Source organism: Oncorhynchus keta, chromosome 1 (genome assembly GCF_023373465.1).
Source record: "Oncorhynchus keta strain PuntledgeMale-10-30-2019 chromosome 1, Oket_V2, whole genome shotgun sequence".
In the NCBI taxonomy this organism is placed as follows: domain Eukaryota; kingdom Metazoa; phylum Chordata; class Actinopteri; order Salmoniformes; family Salmonidae; genus Oncorhynchus; species Oncorhynchus keta.
Window position 1 is genome coordinate 48737358 of NC_068421.1, and position 14954 is coordinate 48752311.

At 42.3% G+C, this 14954-nt stretch overlaps 1 protein-coding gene across 4 annotated transcripts in view; it reads left to right on the forward strand.

Moving 5' to 3' along the window:
- LOC118386829 (arf-GAP with coiled-coil, ANK repeat and PH domain-containing protein 2-like) overlaps nucleotides 1–14954 on the forward strand; it is a 96804-nt gene that overhangs the window by 48104 nt on the left and 33746 nt on the right. For all 4 annotated transcript variants that reach the window (XM_052526490.1, XM_052526494.1, XM_035774730.2 and 1 more), the window contains exons 6-8: nucleotides 832–1015; nucleotides 5453–5497; nucleotides 5601–5696. In XM_052526490.1, coding sequence (XP_052382450.1) covers nucleotides 832–1015; nucleotides 5453–5497; nucleotides 5601–5696 — 325 coding nt within the window. The remainder of the gene's footprint in view (nucleotides 1–831; nucleotides 1016–5452; nucleotides 5498–5600; nucleotides 5697–14954) is intronic.

Sequence of the window (14954 nt, forward strand, 5' to 3'; positions counted from 1 at the left end):
ATTATTTGCTCAGTATTAAAGGGTGTGTAAAAGTACGGCTTCTAAATGTTTCCTAACCTATTAGCTAATGCACCCACATTTTCCCAGACAGTTTATGTAAGAGTTTAAGCCTGCAGGGAAACCTCATTTGTTTCATTATGCAGGATTAGCCCGCTGCCTCAGCCTTTGCCCACACCACACACGGGCTAAACTCCTACACCAGCATTCTGCGCTATAAATTAAGAGCTCAAAACCATGTTCCCAAACAATTACTCACTCCTCCTTCTGTGGTCCAAAGGTGTCTTTATTTCACTCAAACAGTACAAGCCAAAGAACAAGATGTGGGCACTTGAGTTTAAGTTGTGTACTTTGTCCCTCCGTTTGGAGTAAATAGTGTCCTCATATCTTTGCCAATTAATTCTAAATGTACATTTCACATTGCGAACACTAGCAAATGATTCAAGCTTTAACATTGTGTTCCACTTGGAAGTTGTGTCAGGTTGCATGTGAGGCAAATTTCCAAATAGTCGTTAATTGCTTTGTCAAATGATACTGCTGGTTACAAATCACCCCCAAAGCCTTTTGTAGACACATTTGTGAGGGAAATTAGATTTTTAGGGCAATTGCTTCCCTTTAGTCATACACCTAATAAACTGAAATAGATGATATACTTTTTCCTCTAATGATTGACATTAGCTAGATTGTTTGTTCAATGTTTCCCATTTCTTCTTTTCGGCTTTGTGAGTGGCTTCATTTAATTTGTAACATTTTTATTAGATTGACAAAGATTTAGCAGATGTGTGACTTCCTCATTATCATACCTGTTTCTTATGTTTCACCTCCCGCCCTTAGGGACCTACGTAGGTTCAAAGAGTCCAAGAAGCAGTTTGACAAGGTGAGCGAGGAGAAGGAGGCGGCGCTGACTAAGAATGCCCAGGTGCCGCGCAACAAGCAGCACGAGGTGGAGGAGGCCACCAACATCCTGACGGCCACACGCAAGTGCTTCCGCCACATCGTCCTCGACTATGTCCTTCAGGTACAGATCCAGGATCAGCTTACTTTAGAAATCCTTAACTTAACCTTTAGAGTGTTAACATCCTTAAACTGACCTCAGATCAATTTCTTAGGGATAACTTTATCCTTCTATGAAGAATTAAACAGACTGAGTTTCACCAACCACGGTCGTGGAAAGCAACATCGGGGTGAATGTTTTTGTTTCAGCCCTGCTCTAAAACTTGGTTCAGCTAATCAAGATTTTGCTGAGCAGTTTATTGATTTAATCAGGTGTGACAGTGTTAACCTGAAACACTAGACCGTAGTCTCCAGGACTTGGGGTTGGTGACCACTATTGTTCAGTAGCATTTTACGTATGGTGAGTGGTCTGGCACAAGGGTGAGTTTACCCCCCATTCCAATGTTCCAATGTTAACTTCTTTAAGCATCTTTGATGAAAGGCTGTAGCCTGAAAGTAAGGCCAACTATCAATTATTTCCGTACAATGTCATACAGACCTGTCTGAAGTTTGCCAATGACCATCTGGATGATCCAGAGGAGGAATGGGAGAAGGTCATGTGGTCTGATGAGACAAAAATAGAGCATTTTGTTCTAAACCCCACTCGCCGTGTTTGGGGGTAGAAGAAGGATGAGTACAACCCCAAGATTACCATCCCAATCGTGAAGCATGGAGGTGGAAACATCATTCTTTGGGGATGCTTTTCTGCAAAGGGGACAGGACAACTGCACCGTATTGAGGGGAGGATGGATGGGGCCATGTATCGCGAGATCTTGGCCAACAACCTCCTTCCCCCAGTAAGAGCATTGAAGATGGGTCATGGCTGGGTCTTCCAGCATGACAACGACCCGAAACACACAGCCAGGGCAACTAAGGAGTGCCTCCGTAAGAAGCATCTCAAGGTCCTGGAGTGGCCTAGCCAGTCTCCAGATCTGAACCCAATAGAACATTTTTGCAGGGAGATGAAAGTCCGTATTGCCCAGTGACAGCACCGAAACCTGAAGGATCTGGAGAAGGTCTGTATGGAGGAGTGGGCCAAAATCCCTGCTGCAGTGTGTGCAAACCTGGTCAAGAACTACAGGAAACGTATGATCTCTGTAATTGCAAACAAAGGTTTCTGTTCCAAATATTAAGCTTTTCTAATGTATCAAATACTTAAGTCATGTAATAAAATGCAAATGAATTACTTAAAAATCATACAACGTGATTTTCCTGATTTTTGTTTTAGATTCCGTCTCTCACAGTTGAAGTGTCTTATGCTAAAAAATTACAGACCTCTACATGCTTTGTAAGTAGGATAACCTGCAAAATCGGCAGTGTATCAAATACTTGTTCTCCCCACTGTACATCTGTAAAATGATAGTCTAGAAACTAAAGCTTTGGTTGTCTTCCTCTCAGGCTTCCATGTTTTCTCCCTGGACCTCCTCAATGTCCACCTCTTGAACATCAGCCTCTGAAGCCTCATCTTCACTGTCACTTTCCAACCTTGTTGAGGATGGCTCGTTGTCAGGCTCAAAAAGCCTAAAATTTGCCCGGTTGGCCACCAATCTTCCAACCCTTATATTGGTCAGCGTGTTGCGTGCTTTGATGTGTGTGTTCCCAAACAAGGACCAGTTCCGTTCTGAGTGGGCTGATGTTGGTGGGATTTGAAGGATGATGGAGGCAATGGGGGAAAGAGCCTCAGATCCACAAAGTCCCTTCCACCAGGTGGCTGATGAGATATGTTGGCACAACTGCCATATTGCATCTCCATCCCAAAGCCTTTGCTTGGAAGTATACTTTGCCAGACTGCCAAGAACCTTACCTTCATCCAGGCCAAGGTAGTGATGACACCATAGGTCTTGTTGATCTCTGCACCAGACAGGATGCTTTTGCCAGCATACTTGGGGTCCAACATGTACGCTGCAGCGTGTATGGGCTTCAGGCAGAAGTCTTCACACTTTTGGATATATTTCAGAACTGCAGTTTCCTCTGCATGTAGCAACAGTGAAGTGGGCAGGGCAGTACGGATTTCTTCTCTTACATCTGCAAGCAGAGTCTGAACATCAGCCAGGATGGCATTGTCTTCCTCAATCTGCAATGGCTACTGATATAGGTTTCAGGCTGCTTACCACACTCTCCCAAAATACATAATCCAGGAGGATCCTCTTGATGGCGCTGTCCATATTGGCAGACTGTGATATATGGCCATTTCTTGGAGAGACTCGTTCCCCTCCAGGAGACTGTCAAACATGATGACAACACTACCCCAACGGGTGTTGCTGGGCAGCTTCAATGTGGTGCTCGTATTCTTCTCACTTTGCTTGGTGAGGTAGATTTCTGCTATAACTTGATGACCCTTCACATACTTAACCATTTCCTTGGCTCTCTTGTAGAGTGTATCCATTGTTTTCGGTGCCATGATGTTCTTGAGGAGTAGATTCAATGCATGAGCAGCACAGCCAATGGGTGTGATGTGAGGGTAGGACTCCTACACTTTAGACCAAGCAGCCTTCATGTTCGCAGCATTGTCTGTCACCAGTGAAAATACCTTCTGTGGTCCAAGGTCATTGATGACTGCCTTCAACTCATCTGCAATGTAGAGACCGGTGTATCTGTTGTCCCTTGTGTTTGTGCTCTTGTAGAATACTGGTTGATGGGTAGAGATTATGTTGTTAATTATTCCTTGCCCACGAACATTTGACCACCCATCAGAGATGATTGCAATACAGTCTGCTTTCTCTATGATTTGCTTGACCTTCACTTGAACTCTGTTGAACTCTGTATCCAGCAAATGAGTAGATAAAGCATGTCTGGTTGGAGAGGTGTATGCTGGGTGAAGAACATTCAGAGATCTCTTCCAATACACATTGACTGTGAGCATCAGAGGTGAGCATTTCTCTGACTTCATTTCTCCATTGAGTCAAAAAATCTAATGATTCCAGGAGGACCATGAGCTGTTGCTATCGTTATGGTGTCTGATTCATCATTTTCATCTCGAATTGAAGTAGAGAGCCTTTTGTCAGAGGTTGCTTGTTGTGAGCGCTGAGGGAACTTTATGCACTTGGCCAGATGATTCTTCATCTTTGTTGCATTCTTCACATATTATTTGGCACAGTATTTGCAAATGTACACAGCTTTTCCTTCATTTGCTGCAGCGAAATGTCTCACATCAGATAGTGCCCCTGGCATTTTCCTGTAAAGATTAGAAAAAAAAATGTTTCAAAAAACAAAATACAATTCCATGCACAGATAAATAGTTAAGCAGTTAGATTAAACAACTCCTTTGTAAGATTAAAAAAACACTCTTCAGTTAGCAGGCTCAAGCAAGCTAAACCCCACATGGTTGTAAAAACTAACTAGCAGAAATGGTTAACAAGTTAAAAAAAATATTTAAACCGATTTTGATGTAGGCTACTGTTTACTAGTTAACAAAAACTCATGTATCTCATATAAAATATATTCACCCTACCCAATATTGTAATCAAAACTTACCAGAAAGCATGTAGTCCTTGGCTCAAACAGGTAGTGTGGGCTCAATAACATCTCATTGGTGTGCAAGATCTTGAGAATCAGCTGTACATGTGATGGAAGAGTGCACTTCACATATGATGGAAGAATGCATTCCATTGAATTGGGGATATTTTAACCAAAATATGCCACAAGACCTATTGCCTTATGTGTATCCCACAAATTTGTTGAATTTAAGCAAATTTCCCCAAATTCCAGGGCTCAACTCCCCTTGGAAAAGTTCCGGAAAATTTCCTGGAAAGTGTCCGACCCTTTGCAACCATACTAGCATGCACGTTTTACAATAACAGCAGTGTTCTGCAAGGGCTGCCCAATAATTTATCAAAGCCTTCCCCTTGAAGAGGTAGTGCGGTATCGAGCTCGCCTGCTATCAATCAAGTGCTCCGAAAATGTATAAGCCCGGAAAGCAAGGCTGATTTTAAAGGGGCATTCCATTGAAGTTCCACAATTTAATATTTTGTTATTTTCCACATGAGAGTCCGCAGCATGTCAACAACACCTTCTTTAGCAGCTGTAATGGAACATTTAGATGTTTATCAATTGACATGGACACAGTTCTTTAAGTTGCTCAATGTCCTCTCAACTGCCCAGCCTGAAAACAACCTTCCATTGGTCTCAAACCATTCCGCTTTTGCAGATTTATGAAAGAAAGTAAAAGCGAGAGTAGAATTGAGTAGATGCAATACACCTATCCCATTCCTAGGGTCTGCTCCTACCTATCCAGTTCCTACAACATCTATAGTGATGTAGTTCTGGCTAATTATACATTATTCATGATGCCCATTTAATGGGAACCAATTAACTTTAAATGCATTTGAAGTTCATTGGTGTGAACTAGGAGTATTTGATTCAATCATTTCACTAGTACAGTGCTCTCTTTTTCTCATATACACATGCGCTCACACACACTGGTGACCCAATCCAATGTGAGCTTTTCTTTCTACCCACACAGATCAATGTACTCCAGTCTAAGAGAAGATCGGAAATCCTCAAATCGGTAAATATTGTTTTCTATGAAAATAACCATATGAACTTAACTGTTGTTCCCATGTCTTTTGCCTCGTGTACGACGTCTCTGATTGGTATGTTCCTGTCCGTAGATGCTGTCCTTCATGTACGCCCACCTGACCTTCTTCCACCAGGGTTACGATCTCTTCAGTGAACTACAACCTCTCATGAAACAGCTGGGGGGACAGGTAGGCCTTTATCCCATTTACTCCCATTAAACTGTATCTGTATCTCTACCTGGCCCATCCGAATGCATAGTGGTTCTTAAACCTCTGCTCGGGGATCCCCAGGTGTTTTACAATTCACCTAGTTAAGGGCTTGATGATGATAAGTTGCCAAGTCGAATCAGGTGTTGTCCATTATTTTTGCTGGGTGCACACATGTACAAAAATGTGCCCTAGTTTAGTTCAGTGGCACTAGGTGGAGCCAACCAACACTAGGCCTGTGGCCAGTGATGATGCCCTTTCATTGTGTGTGTCATGGTCACTGGTAGCTCTGACCTGATGCGATACTATCATGATCCTTAGGTGCCGATACTGTATGTATTGCAATTTGATATTGCTCACTATATGTCTGCTGCAGAGAGAAGAGAAAGCATGAGAAAACAAGTTTTGATCAGTCAGGCAAAAGAAAGTACTGAAGAGGTATTGGCTCACTATTTAAAAAATAAGATGGAGAACATGCTTTTGGATAAAACAAACTGGAGTTTCGGCTCAGGCACAGACAACTAGCACTAGCTAACGCTGAAGCAAATGTTAATAATTGGCACTAGGTGGGGTGAAATATGGAGTGAAATATCGATGTAATATCATCCAAAAATAATATGTAACTATGGATCACCCCCCCCCATCACTGGTCAGATATATCAGCAGCTTCCTCTGGACCAGGGGGAGTTTAAACTAGGGTTGGGCGAAATGGCCAAAGTATCATATCACATATATTTTTTTAATTGACGGTTTGACAGCATTTTATGTTTTGTGAGTAGTGCGTGACCCCAGGGTGGCAACACAAACATTCTAAGTGATTTCAATGGGTCTTTCTCCATTCTGATTGTTTTATACTGTTCAGTTCAACTTCAAACTAAAAATGATTTTCTGCATTTTCATATATTTCTACATTTCCTGCACTCATTTGAGATAATTTCCACACTGCCACGTAGGGCTGCATGATATGGGCAAACAATTTAGGCTTTATTTTTAACCAAATGTTGCAATTGATTTAGAGCAAAACACTTGGGTGAACTGTTGGAATCATGGAAATCTAATGATTATTCTAATTCTATAGTTATAATATAATAGTGGGCACTTTAAATAGTGTTTTTTGACATGACACCGAATGAAAATGCCAGGGAGGAGTTATTGTGACAGGGTACAGATACTGTTGCACAAACAACATGCTGATTTTATACCATCACTGGTATTATCTGGCTGTATAGCTAATTACGTTTGCTCTGACTCGGTACATTTATTAGCTCGTTAGCTAGCTAGCCAGCTAACTATAGATTAGCTTTAGCGGCTATCAAAATTTAGTCCCAACTTGCTAATAAAAGACAAATTAGCTGTTTGCAGATGTATAGTGTAATGATAGAACGATAGTAAATTTATATTAAGAAGCACATTTAAAGTAGCATCGTTGTCATCAACATTGTTGCATGTGCTGCATTGACCATGAAGACTGAACGCAAATGTCGCGTGGTCGAGGAACAACAAATGCACTCCTTGAGTGACGGGGCGAGACTAGGTCTGTGTGGAAAGCGGCATGGCGAGAGCGGAGAGAGATGACTCAAGTAGTGAAGTAAACTATAAAAATGGACTTTACACACGGCAAATCACATTTAACCTCTCTAGGGTAGGGGGCAGCATTCAGAATTTTGGATGAAAAGCATGCCCAAATTAAACCGCCTGCTTCTCGGGCCCAGAAGATATGATATGCATATAACTGGTAGATTTGGATAGAAAACACTCTAAAGTTTCCAAAACTGTTAAAATAGTGTCTGAGTATAACAGAACTGATTTGGCAGGCGAAAACCTGAGAAAAATCCACTCGGGAAGTATTTTTTTTGTACTTTTCTATTCAATGCCATTACAGTATCCATTAACTTAGGACTCAATTTGCAGTTCCTATGCCTTCCACTAGATGTTAACCGTCTTTAGAAATTGTTTCAGGCTTGTCTTCTTATAAATGAGGGAGTATGACCAGTCTGAATGAATGGACCCTGACGTGTCACAGAGCTTTTTCATGCGCAATCCCGAGAGAGTGCATTTCTTGTTTACCTTTTATTTTGACGACGTTATTGTCCGGTTGAAATATTATAGATACTTTAGGCTAAAACAACCTGAGGATGGAATATAAACATCTTTTGACATGTTTCTATGAACTTTGCGGATACAATTTTGATTTTTTTTGGTCTGCCTGTTTTGAATGGGTTTGAGCCTGTGGATTACTGAAGAAAACAAAGGTTTTTGGATATAAAGAGACTTTATCGAACAAAAGGAACATTTATTGAGTAAATTAATGTCTTCTGAGTGCCACCATATGAAGATCATCAATTAACGCTGTAATTAACGCTGTAACGCTTCTGCTTGGCTGTTTACTCTTTGTAATAATTTGTCAACTGGGCTATGTTCTGGGCTAGGTATGCTTTCGCTGAAAAGCATTTTATAAATCATTTTATAAATCTGACACTGTGGTTGGATTAACAAACTAAACATTCAAATACTGTTATAGAAGGTAAAGTAAAAACCAAAACCGGTCTGTGCATCAATACTGGTATATCGTAAAATACGGTATACCACCCAGCCCTAGTTTAAACAGGGGAAAGCGTGACCGATCTGCTGCTCCTGTGATGATTATTATCTTAGTAGAGCAGTGGGAATGAGGAAGCTGGAGGAATGACAGGGTATTCCCACCCTGGGACTCAGAACGTAGGCTTATTAGTGAAGGAGAGAGCGGTGTGGAGGAACTACCAACAGGTCTGAGCTTAACGACAACATTATCAGTTTGATATTGATAGAAAGATAGGACGATTAACAAGGCTTTAGCACTTTTAAGACAATGCCGTTAGTTACGTTGTACTAAGCAAATCAAGCAAAGCTGAAGTATTTGACTTGTATTATGGCTGACCCCACTTAGTCGACTGGCTGATTGTTTGGTCGATAGGCTGTTGGTCGACCAAGATTTCTTTAGCCGAGCAGTCGCAATTTTCAACAACAAAAAAATCATGGTGCACAAGATTGATTCGCGGCTATCTCAGTGGACTAATCCACTGCGGATGACACAGTCCGTGTGATACTGAAATTGTATTTGGTTATATTATGTACAAATAATGGCGCAACACTAATAAATGGAATATTATTTTATAACATGCGCGTTCCCCCACGTTGGATATGGTCACTGACCGCGGTTCTGAAACATAATCTTCAGTGCGCCTTGCAATTGGAGCCTTTCCCTATATTGCTATGTGCATAATAGCAAAATTAACCAGCATATTGGGATTGAAAACAATGCGGTGAAGGCACCAGCAGTGAGCTCCAAGGTCTTCTCATAATACTAGTCCCGTGCAAATCGACATCCCTCTATATTGAGAGAAATGTCTGAGTTTGACAGGTGTTGCTCACGGTTTGAGCAAGAAAACGATAACTGATAAAGTGCTGCGCATAGCCTATATATGAAGTGCCTACGTACAGTGCTGGACTTGTTGGAATATACAAAAAATATAATTAAAGGGGGCATTTTGAAAGAAACTAACCGCGTCTGAATTGTCCTCAGAAATAACGGACAATCTGGGATAATAATTACGTAACCAACGTTCTCTAGTGATACGAGTTCCTTGTGAATAAGACTTAGCCTAATTGTCTTAGACAATTGAGGAGTGAGCAAACCTCAACTTAATTAGGTCTGTAAATAATAGCCTAACTGTTAAATGTGCCTGGCTTTATAAATCATCCATTTACAGTGCATTCGGAAAGTATCCAGACGCCTTGATTGTTTCCACATTTTGTTACGTTACAGCCTTATTCTAAAATTTATTAAATTGATTTTCCCCTCATCAATCTACACAATACCCCATTATGACAAAGCAAAAACTGTTTTTTAGAAATGTTTGCAAATGTTTGCAAATGTATAAAAACTGATATCACATAATTATTCAGACCCTTACTCAGTACTTTGTTGAAGCACCTTTGCCAGTGATTACAGCCTTGAGTCTTCTTGGGTATCATGCTACAAGCTTGACACACCTGCATTTGTGGAGTTTCTCCCATTCTTCTCTGCAGATCCTCTCAAGGCTTATCAGGTTGTTGCTGCACAGCTATCTGGTTCAAGCTCTGGCTGGGCCACTCAAGGACATTCATAGACTTGTCCTAAATTCACTCCTGTTTTGTCTAGGCTGTGTGCTTAGGATTGTTGTCCTGTTGGAAGGTGAATCTTCGCCCCAGTCTGAGGTTCTAAGCGCTCTGGAGTAGGTTTTCATCAAGGATCTCAGTGCTTTCCCTCGATTCTGACTAGTCTTCCAGTCCCTGCTGCTGAAAACATCCCCACAGCATTGTGCTGCCACCACCATGCTTCACCGTAGGGATGGTGCCAGGTTTCCTCCAGACGTGACGCTTGGCATTCAGGCCAAAGAGATCAATCTTGATTTCCTCAGACCAGAGAATCTTATTTCTCATGGTCTGAGAGTCCTTTAGGTGGATTTTGGCAAACTCCAAATGTGCTGTCATGTACCTCTTAATGAGGAGTGGCTTCCGTCTGGCCACTCTACCATAAAGGTCTGATTGGTGGAGTGCTGCAGAGATGGTTTTCCTTCTGAAATGTTCTCCCATCTCCACAGAGGACCTCTGAAGCTCTGTCAGTGACAGAGCTTGAATGACCAAGGCCCTTCTCCCCCGATTGCTCAGTTTGTTTGGGCAGCCAGCTCTAGGAAGAGTGTTGGTGGTTCTAAACTTCTTCCATTTAAGAATGATGGAGGCCACTGTGTTCTGCAGAAATATTTTGGTACCCTTCCTCAGATCTGTGCCTCAACACAATCCTGTCTCGGACCTCTACGGACAATTCCTTCAACCTTATGGCTTGGTTTTTGATCTGACATGCACTGTCAACTGTGGGAACTTATTGTTCCAAATGGTCAGAAAAAAGTAATATATTGTAATCTAACAGGAACTGTTTGGCACACACACGTCAGATAACAACATTGACGAATACGCTGATTCGGTGTGCGAGTTCATTAGAACGTGCGTTGAAGATGTCGTTCCCATAGCAACGATTAAAACATTCCCTAACCAGAAACCGTGTATTGATGGCAGCATTCGCGTGAAACTGAAAGCGCGAACCACTGCTTTTAATCAGGGCAGGGTCTCAGGTAACATGACCGAATACAAACAGTGCAGCTATTCCCTCCGCAAGGCTATCAAACAAGCTAAGCGTCAGTACAGAGACAAAGTAGAATCTCAATTCAATGGCTCAGACACAAGAGGCATGTGGCAGGGTCTACAGTCAATCACGGACTACAGGAAGAAATCCAGCCCAGTCACGGACCAGGATGTCTTGCTCCCAGGCAGACTAAATAACTTTTTTGCCCGCTTTGAGGACAATACAGTGCCACTGACACGGCCTGCAACAAAAACATGCAGTCTCTCCTTCACTGCAGCTGAGGTGAGTAAGACATTTAAACGTGTTAACCCTCGCAAGGCTGCAGGCCCAGAGAGCATGCGCAGACCAGCTGGCCGGTGTGTTTACGGACATATTCAATCAATCCCTATACCAGTCTGCTGTTCCCACATGCTTCAAGAGGGCCACCAGTGTTCCTCTTCCCAAGAAAGGTAACTGAGCTAAACGACTACCGCCCCGTAGCACTCACTTCCGTCATCATGAAGTGCTTTGAGAGACTAGTCAAGGACCATATCACCTCCACCCTACCTGACACCCTAGACCCACTCCAATTTGCTTACCGCCCAAATAGGTCCACAGACGATGCAATCTCAACCACACTGCACACTGCCCTAACCCATCTGGACAAGAGGAATACCTATGTGAGAATGCTGTTCATCGACTACAGCTCGGCATTCAACACCATAGTACCCTCCAAGCTCGTCATCAAGCTCGAGACCCTCGGTCTCGACCCCGCCCTGTGCAACTGGGTACTGGACTTCCTGACGGGCCGCCCCCAGGTGGTGAGGGTAGGTAACAACATCTCCTCCCCTCTGATCCTCAACAATGGGGCCCCACAAGGGTGCGTTCTGAGCCCTCTCCTGTACTCCCTGTTCACCCACGACTGCGTGGCCACGCACGCCTCCAACTCAATCATCAAGTTTGCGGACGACACAACAGTGGTAGGCTTGATTACCAACAACGACAAGACGGCCTACAGGGAGGAGGTGAGGGCCCTCGGAGTGTGGTGTCAGGAAAATAACCTCACACTCAACGTCAACAAAACTAAGGAGATGATTGTGGACTTCAGGAAACAGCAGAGGGAACACCCCCCTATCCACATCGATGGAACAGTAGTGGAGAGGGTAGCAAGTTTTAAGTTCCTCGGCATACACATCACAGACAAACTGAATTGGTCCACTCACACAGACCGCATCGTGAAGAAGGCACAGCAGCGCCTCTTCAACCTCAGGAGGCTGAATAAATTTGGCTTGTCACCAAAAGCACTCACAAACTTCTACAGATGCACAATCGAGAGCATCCTGGCGGGCTGTATCACCGCCTGGTACGGCAACTGCTCTCCAGAGGGTAGTGAGGTCTGCACAACGCATCACCGGGGGCAAACTACCTGCCCTCCAGGACACCTACACCACCCGATGTTACAGGAAGGCCATAAAGTTCATCAAGGACATCAACCACCCCGAGCCACTGCCTGTTCACCCCGCTATCATCCAGAAGGCGAGGTCAGTACAGGTGCATCAAAGCTGGCACCGAGAGACTGAAAAACAGCTTCTATCTCAAGGCCATCAGACTGTTAAACAGCCACCACTAACATTGAGTGGCCACTGCCAACACACTGACACTGACTCAACTCCAGCCACTTTAATAATGGGAATTGATGGGAATGATGTAAATATATCACTAGCCACTTTAAACAATGCTACCTTATATAATGTTACTTAACCTGCATTATTCATCTCATATGCATACGTATATACTGTACTCTATATCATCGACTGCATCCTTATGTAATACATGTATCACTAGCCACTTTAACTATGCTACTTTGTTTACATACTCATCTTATATGTATATACTGTACTCGATACCATCTACTGTATCTTGCCTATGCTGCTCTGTACCATCACTCATTCATATATCCTTATGTACATATTCTTTATCCCCTTACACTGTGTATAAGACAGTAGTTTAGGAATTGTTAGTTAGATTACTTGTTGGTTATTACTGCATTGTCGGAACTAGAAGCACAAGCATTTCGCTACACTCACATTAACATCTGCTAACCATGTGTATGTGACAAATAAAATTTGATTTGATAATACTCATGCAACACCTGCTCCTATACCTTCCTTTTTCTTGATCTCCAGTAGTTTCCACACTTATATCAAATGTCTTCCACAGATATGACTTCCCTTTTCCCTCCTGAGCAACCAGTAAACATTCCCCCATTTCAAGTTTCTTTTTCACATCCTCCCCATAAATGTTGCTGTCGACATTACTGTGTTCAGAGTTTGTTTTAACCGATTTATTGATGTGATTATGTTAGGCAATTAAAAAATATATACATTTTATTTTATTTATTTAAACTAGGCAAGTCATTTAAGAACAAAATTCTTATTTTCACTGTTGGCCTAAGAAAAGTGGGTTAACTGCCTTATTCAGGGGCAGAACGACAGATTTTTACCTTGTCAGCTCGGGGATTCGATCTTGCAACCTTTCGGTTACTAGTCCAACACTAACCACTAGGCTTCCTGCCGCCCCACCTATAGGTCAGGCCCTATTGGTCGCATGCATGCAATACTTACATGTTTCATGTAAAGAGAGAAAGGGTATGGAATGTGTTTCCTAAACAATTTAGGGGTTTCAGTTACTGAACTTTTCATATCAGGAACTGAAAGATTGAAGCGATTGTCTTTCCAAGATGCTTTTGGCCTAGGTTGAATAACGAAATGTATTTATTTTTACACTCAGAAATGAATAAATTAATTTACCATGACTATTCATCAGTCAAATGTCAGAAACAATATGCACACTGTAACTAGTGACTGATTTTTTTACATGATGACAGAGTGAAAGGGAACAAAGATGCACAACCACCACCCTAGTGAGTCGTTTGAGTTGTAGACCACGTCAGTCGGTGGTCGTGCAGTGGGTGAGTCAGAATCACAAGGCCTACTTCTGAATGGACCAGTTACAGTGATATAGCCTACACATAGAAATAGAATGACCAGAAGGGACTGTAATTCTGTGTTTATTGATATAGGCAAAATACTGTTAAAATCCACTAGAAGCTGTAGTCTAACGGGCTGGTTGTTATGGAGAAGGGGGAAAACATTTCCAATCCAATCGAGCTGCCATTCCGACAACCGCCCACTTTCTGCTAAAACGAAACAAAATCTGTCCCCAAATATGTATCTCAGCTCCAGAGGCATCTAGTAATGGGCTTTAGTAGTGGGTGCAGGGAAAGGAAAGGGGAAAGAGGGATACCTAGTCAGTTGCACAACTGAATGCATTCAACCGAAATGTGTGTTCCGCATTTAACCCAACCCTCTGAATCAGAGGGGTACGGGGGGCTGCCTTAATCGATATGCACATCATCCGTGCCCAGAGAGAGGTTGTTGTTGGGGGTTAATTGCCTTGCTCAAGGGCGGAACAGCAGATTCGAACCAGTGACCTTTCGTTTACTGGCCTAACACTTCAGGTTTAGTGTGAGTGGAGTTGGATCCGGATTTATTCCATAGTGTAGGCTTGTCTTGTATGAATTATGAAATTAGGCCTATGCTATGCTGCACTTGTGGCGAATCTGTGCTGTAATTGTGCTCTTTGTTTCAATAAATCCCCCAGATTGCCATTAATGTATGTATTTTTCTTAACGTTACTTAGTACAGGGTTTATTGGAGTATAGATTCTGTGGAGTATTAACTAATCCTCCTCAGTGTATTCATTAATTTATAAGCATGTTGTTTAATAAGTTATATCAGTGAGGTTGTTTATGCTTTAATTTACAGCCCTAGTATTTACTTAGACATTGCATGAAAAATGGTTATTACAAATCGACTACCTACTTTTTGATTCTTTCTGGTTCATTGAAACTCTAAACCTACTGTAAGTAATAGGTTGTTTCTTAGTTAATACCAAGACTAAAACAGAACTGTAAAATAAAGTGTAATGTCCCATAGTTCCCTTAGGTTAGATAATTTCTGTAGGTTGTAATGATACAGGAGTTCCATTAGACACACATTCGCTGCATCCTGGTTCCTTTCTTGACAAATGATCTTTGT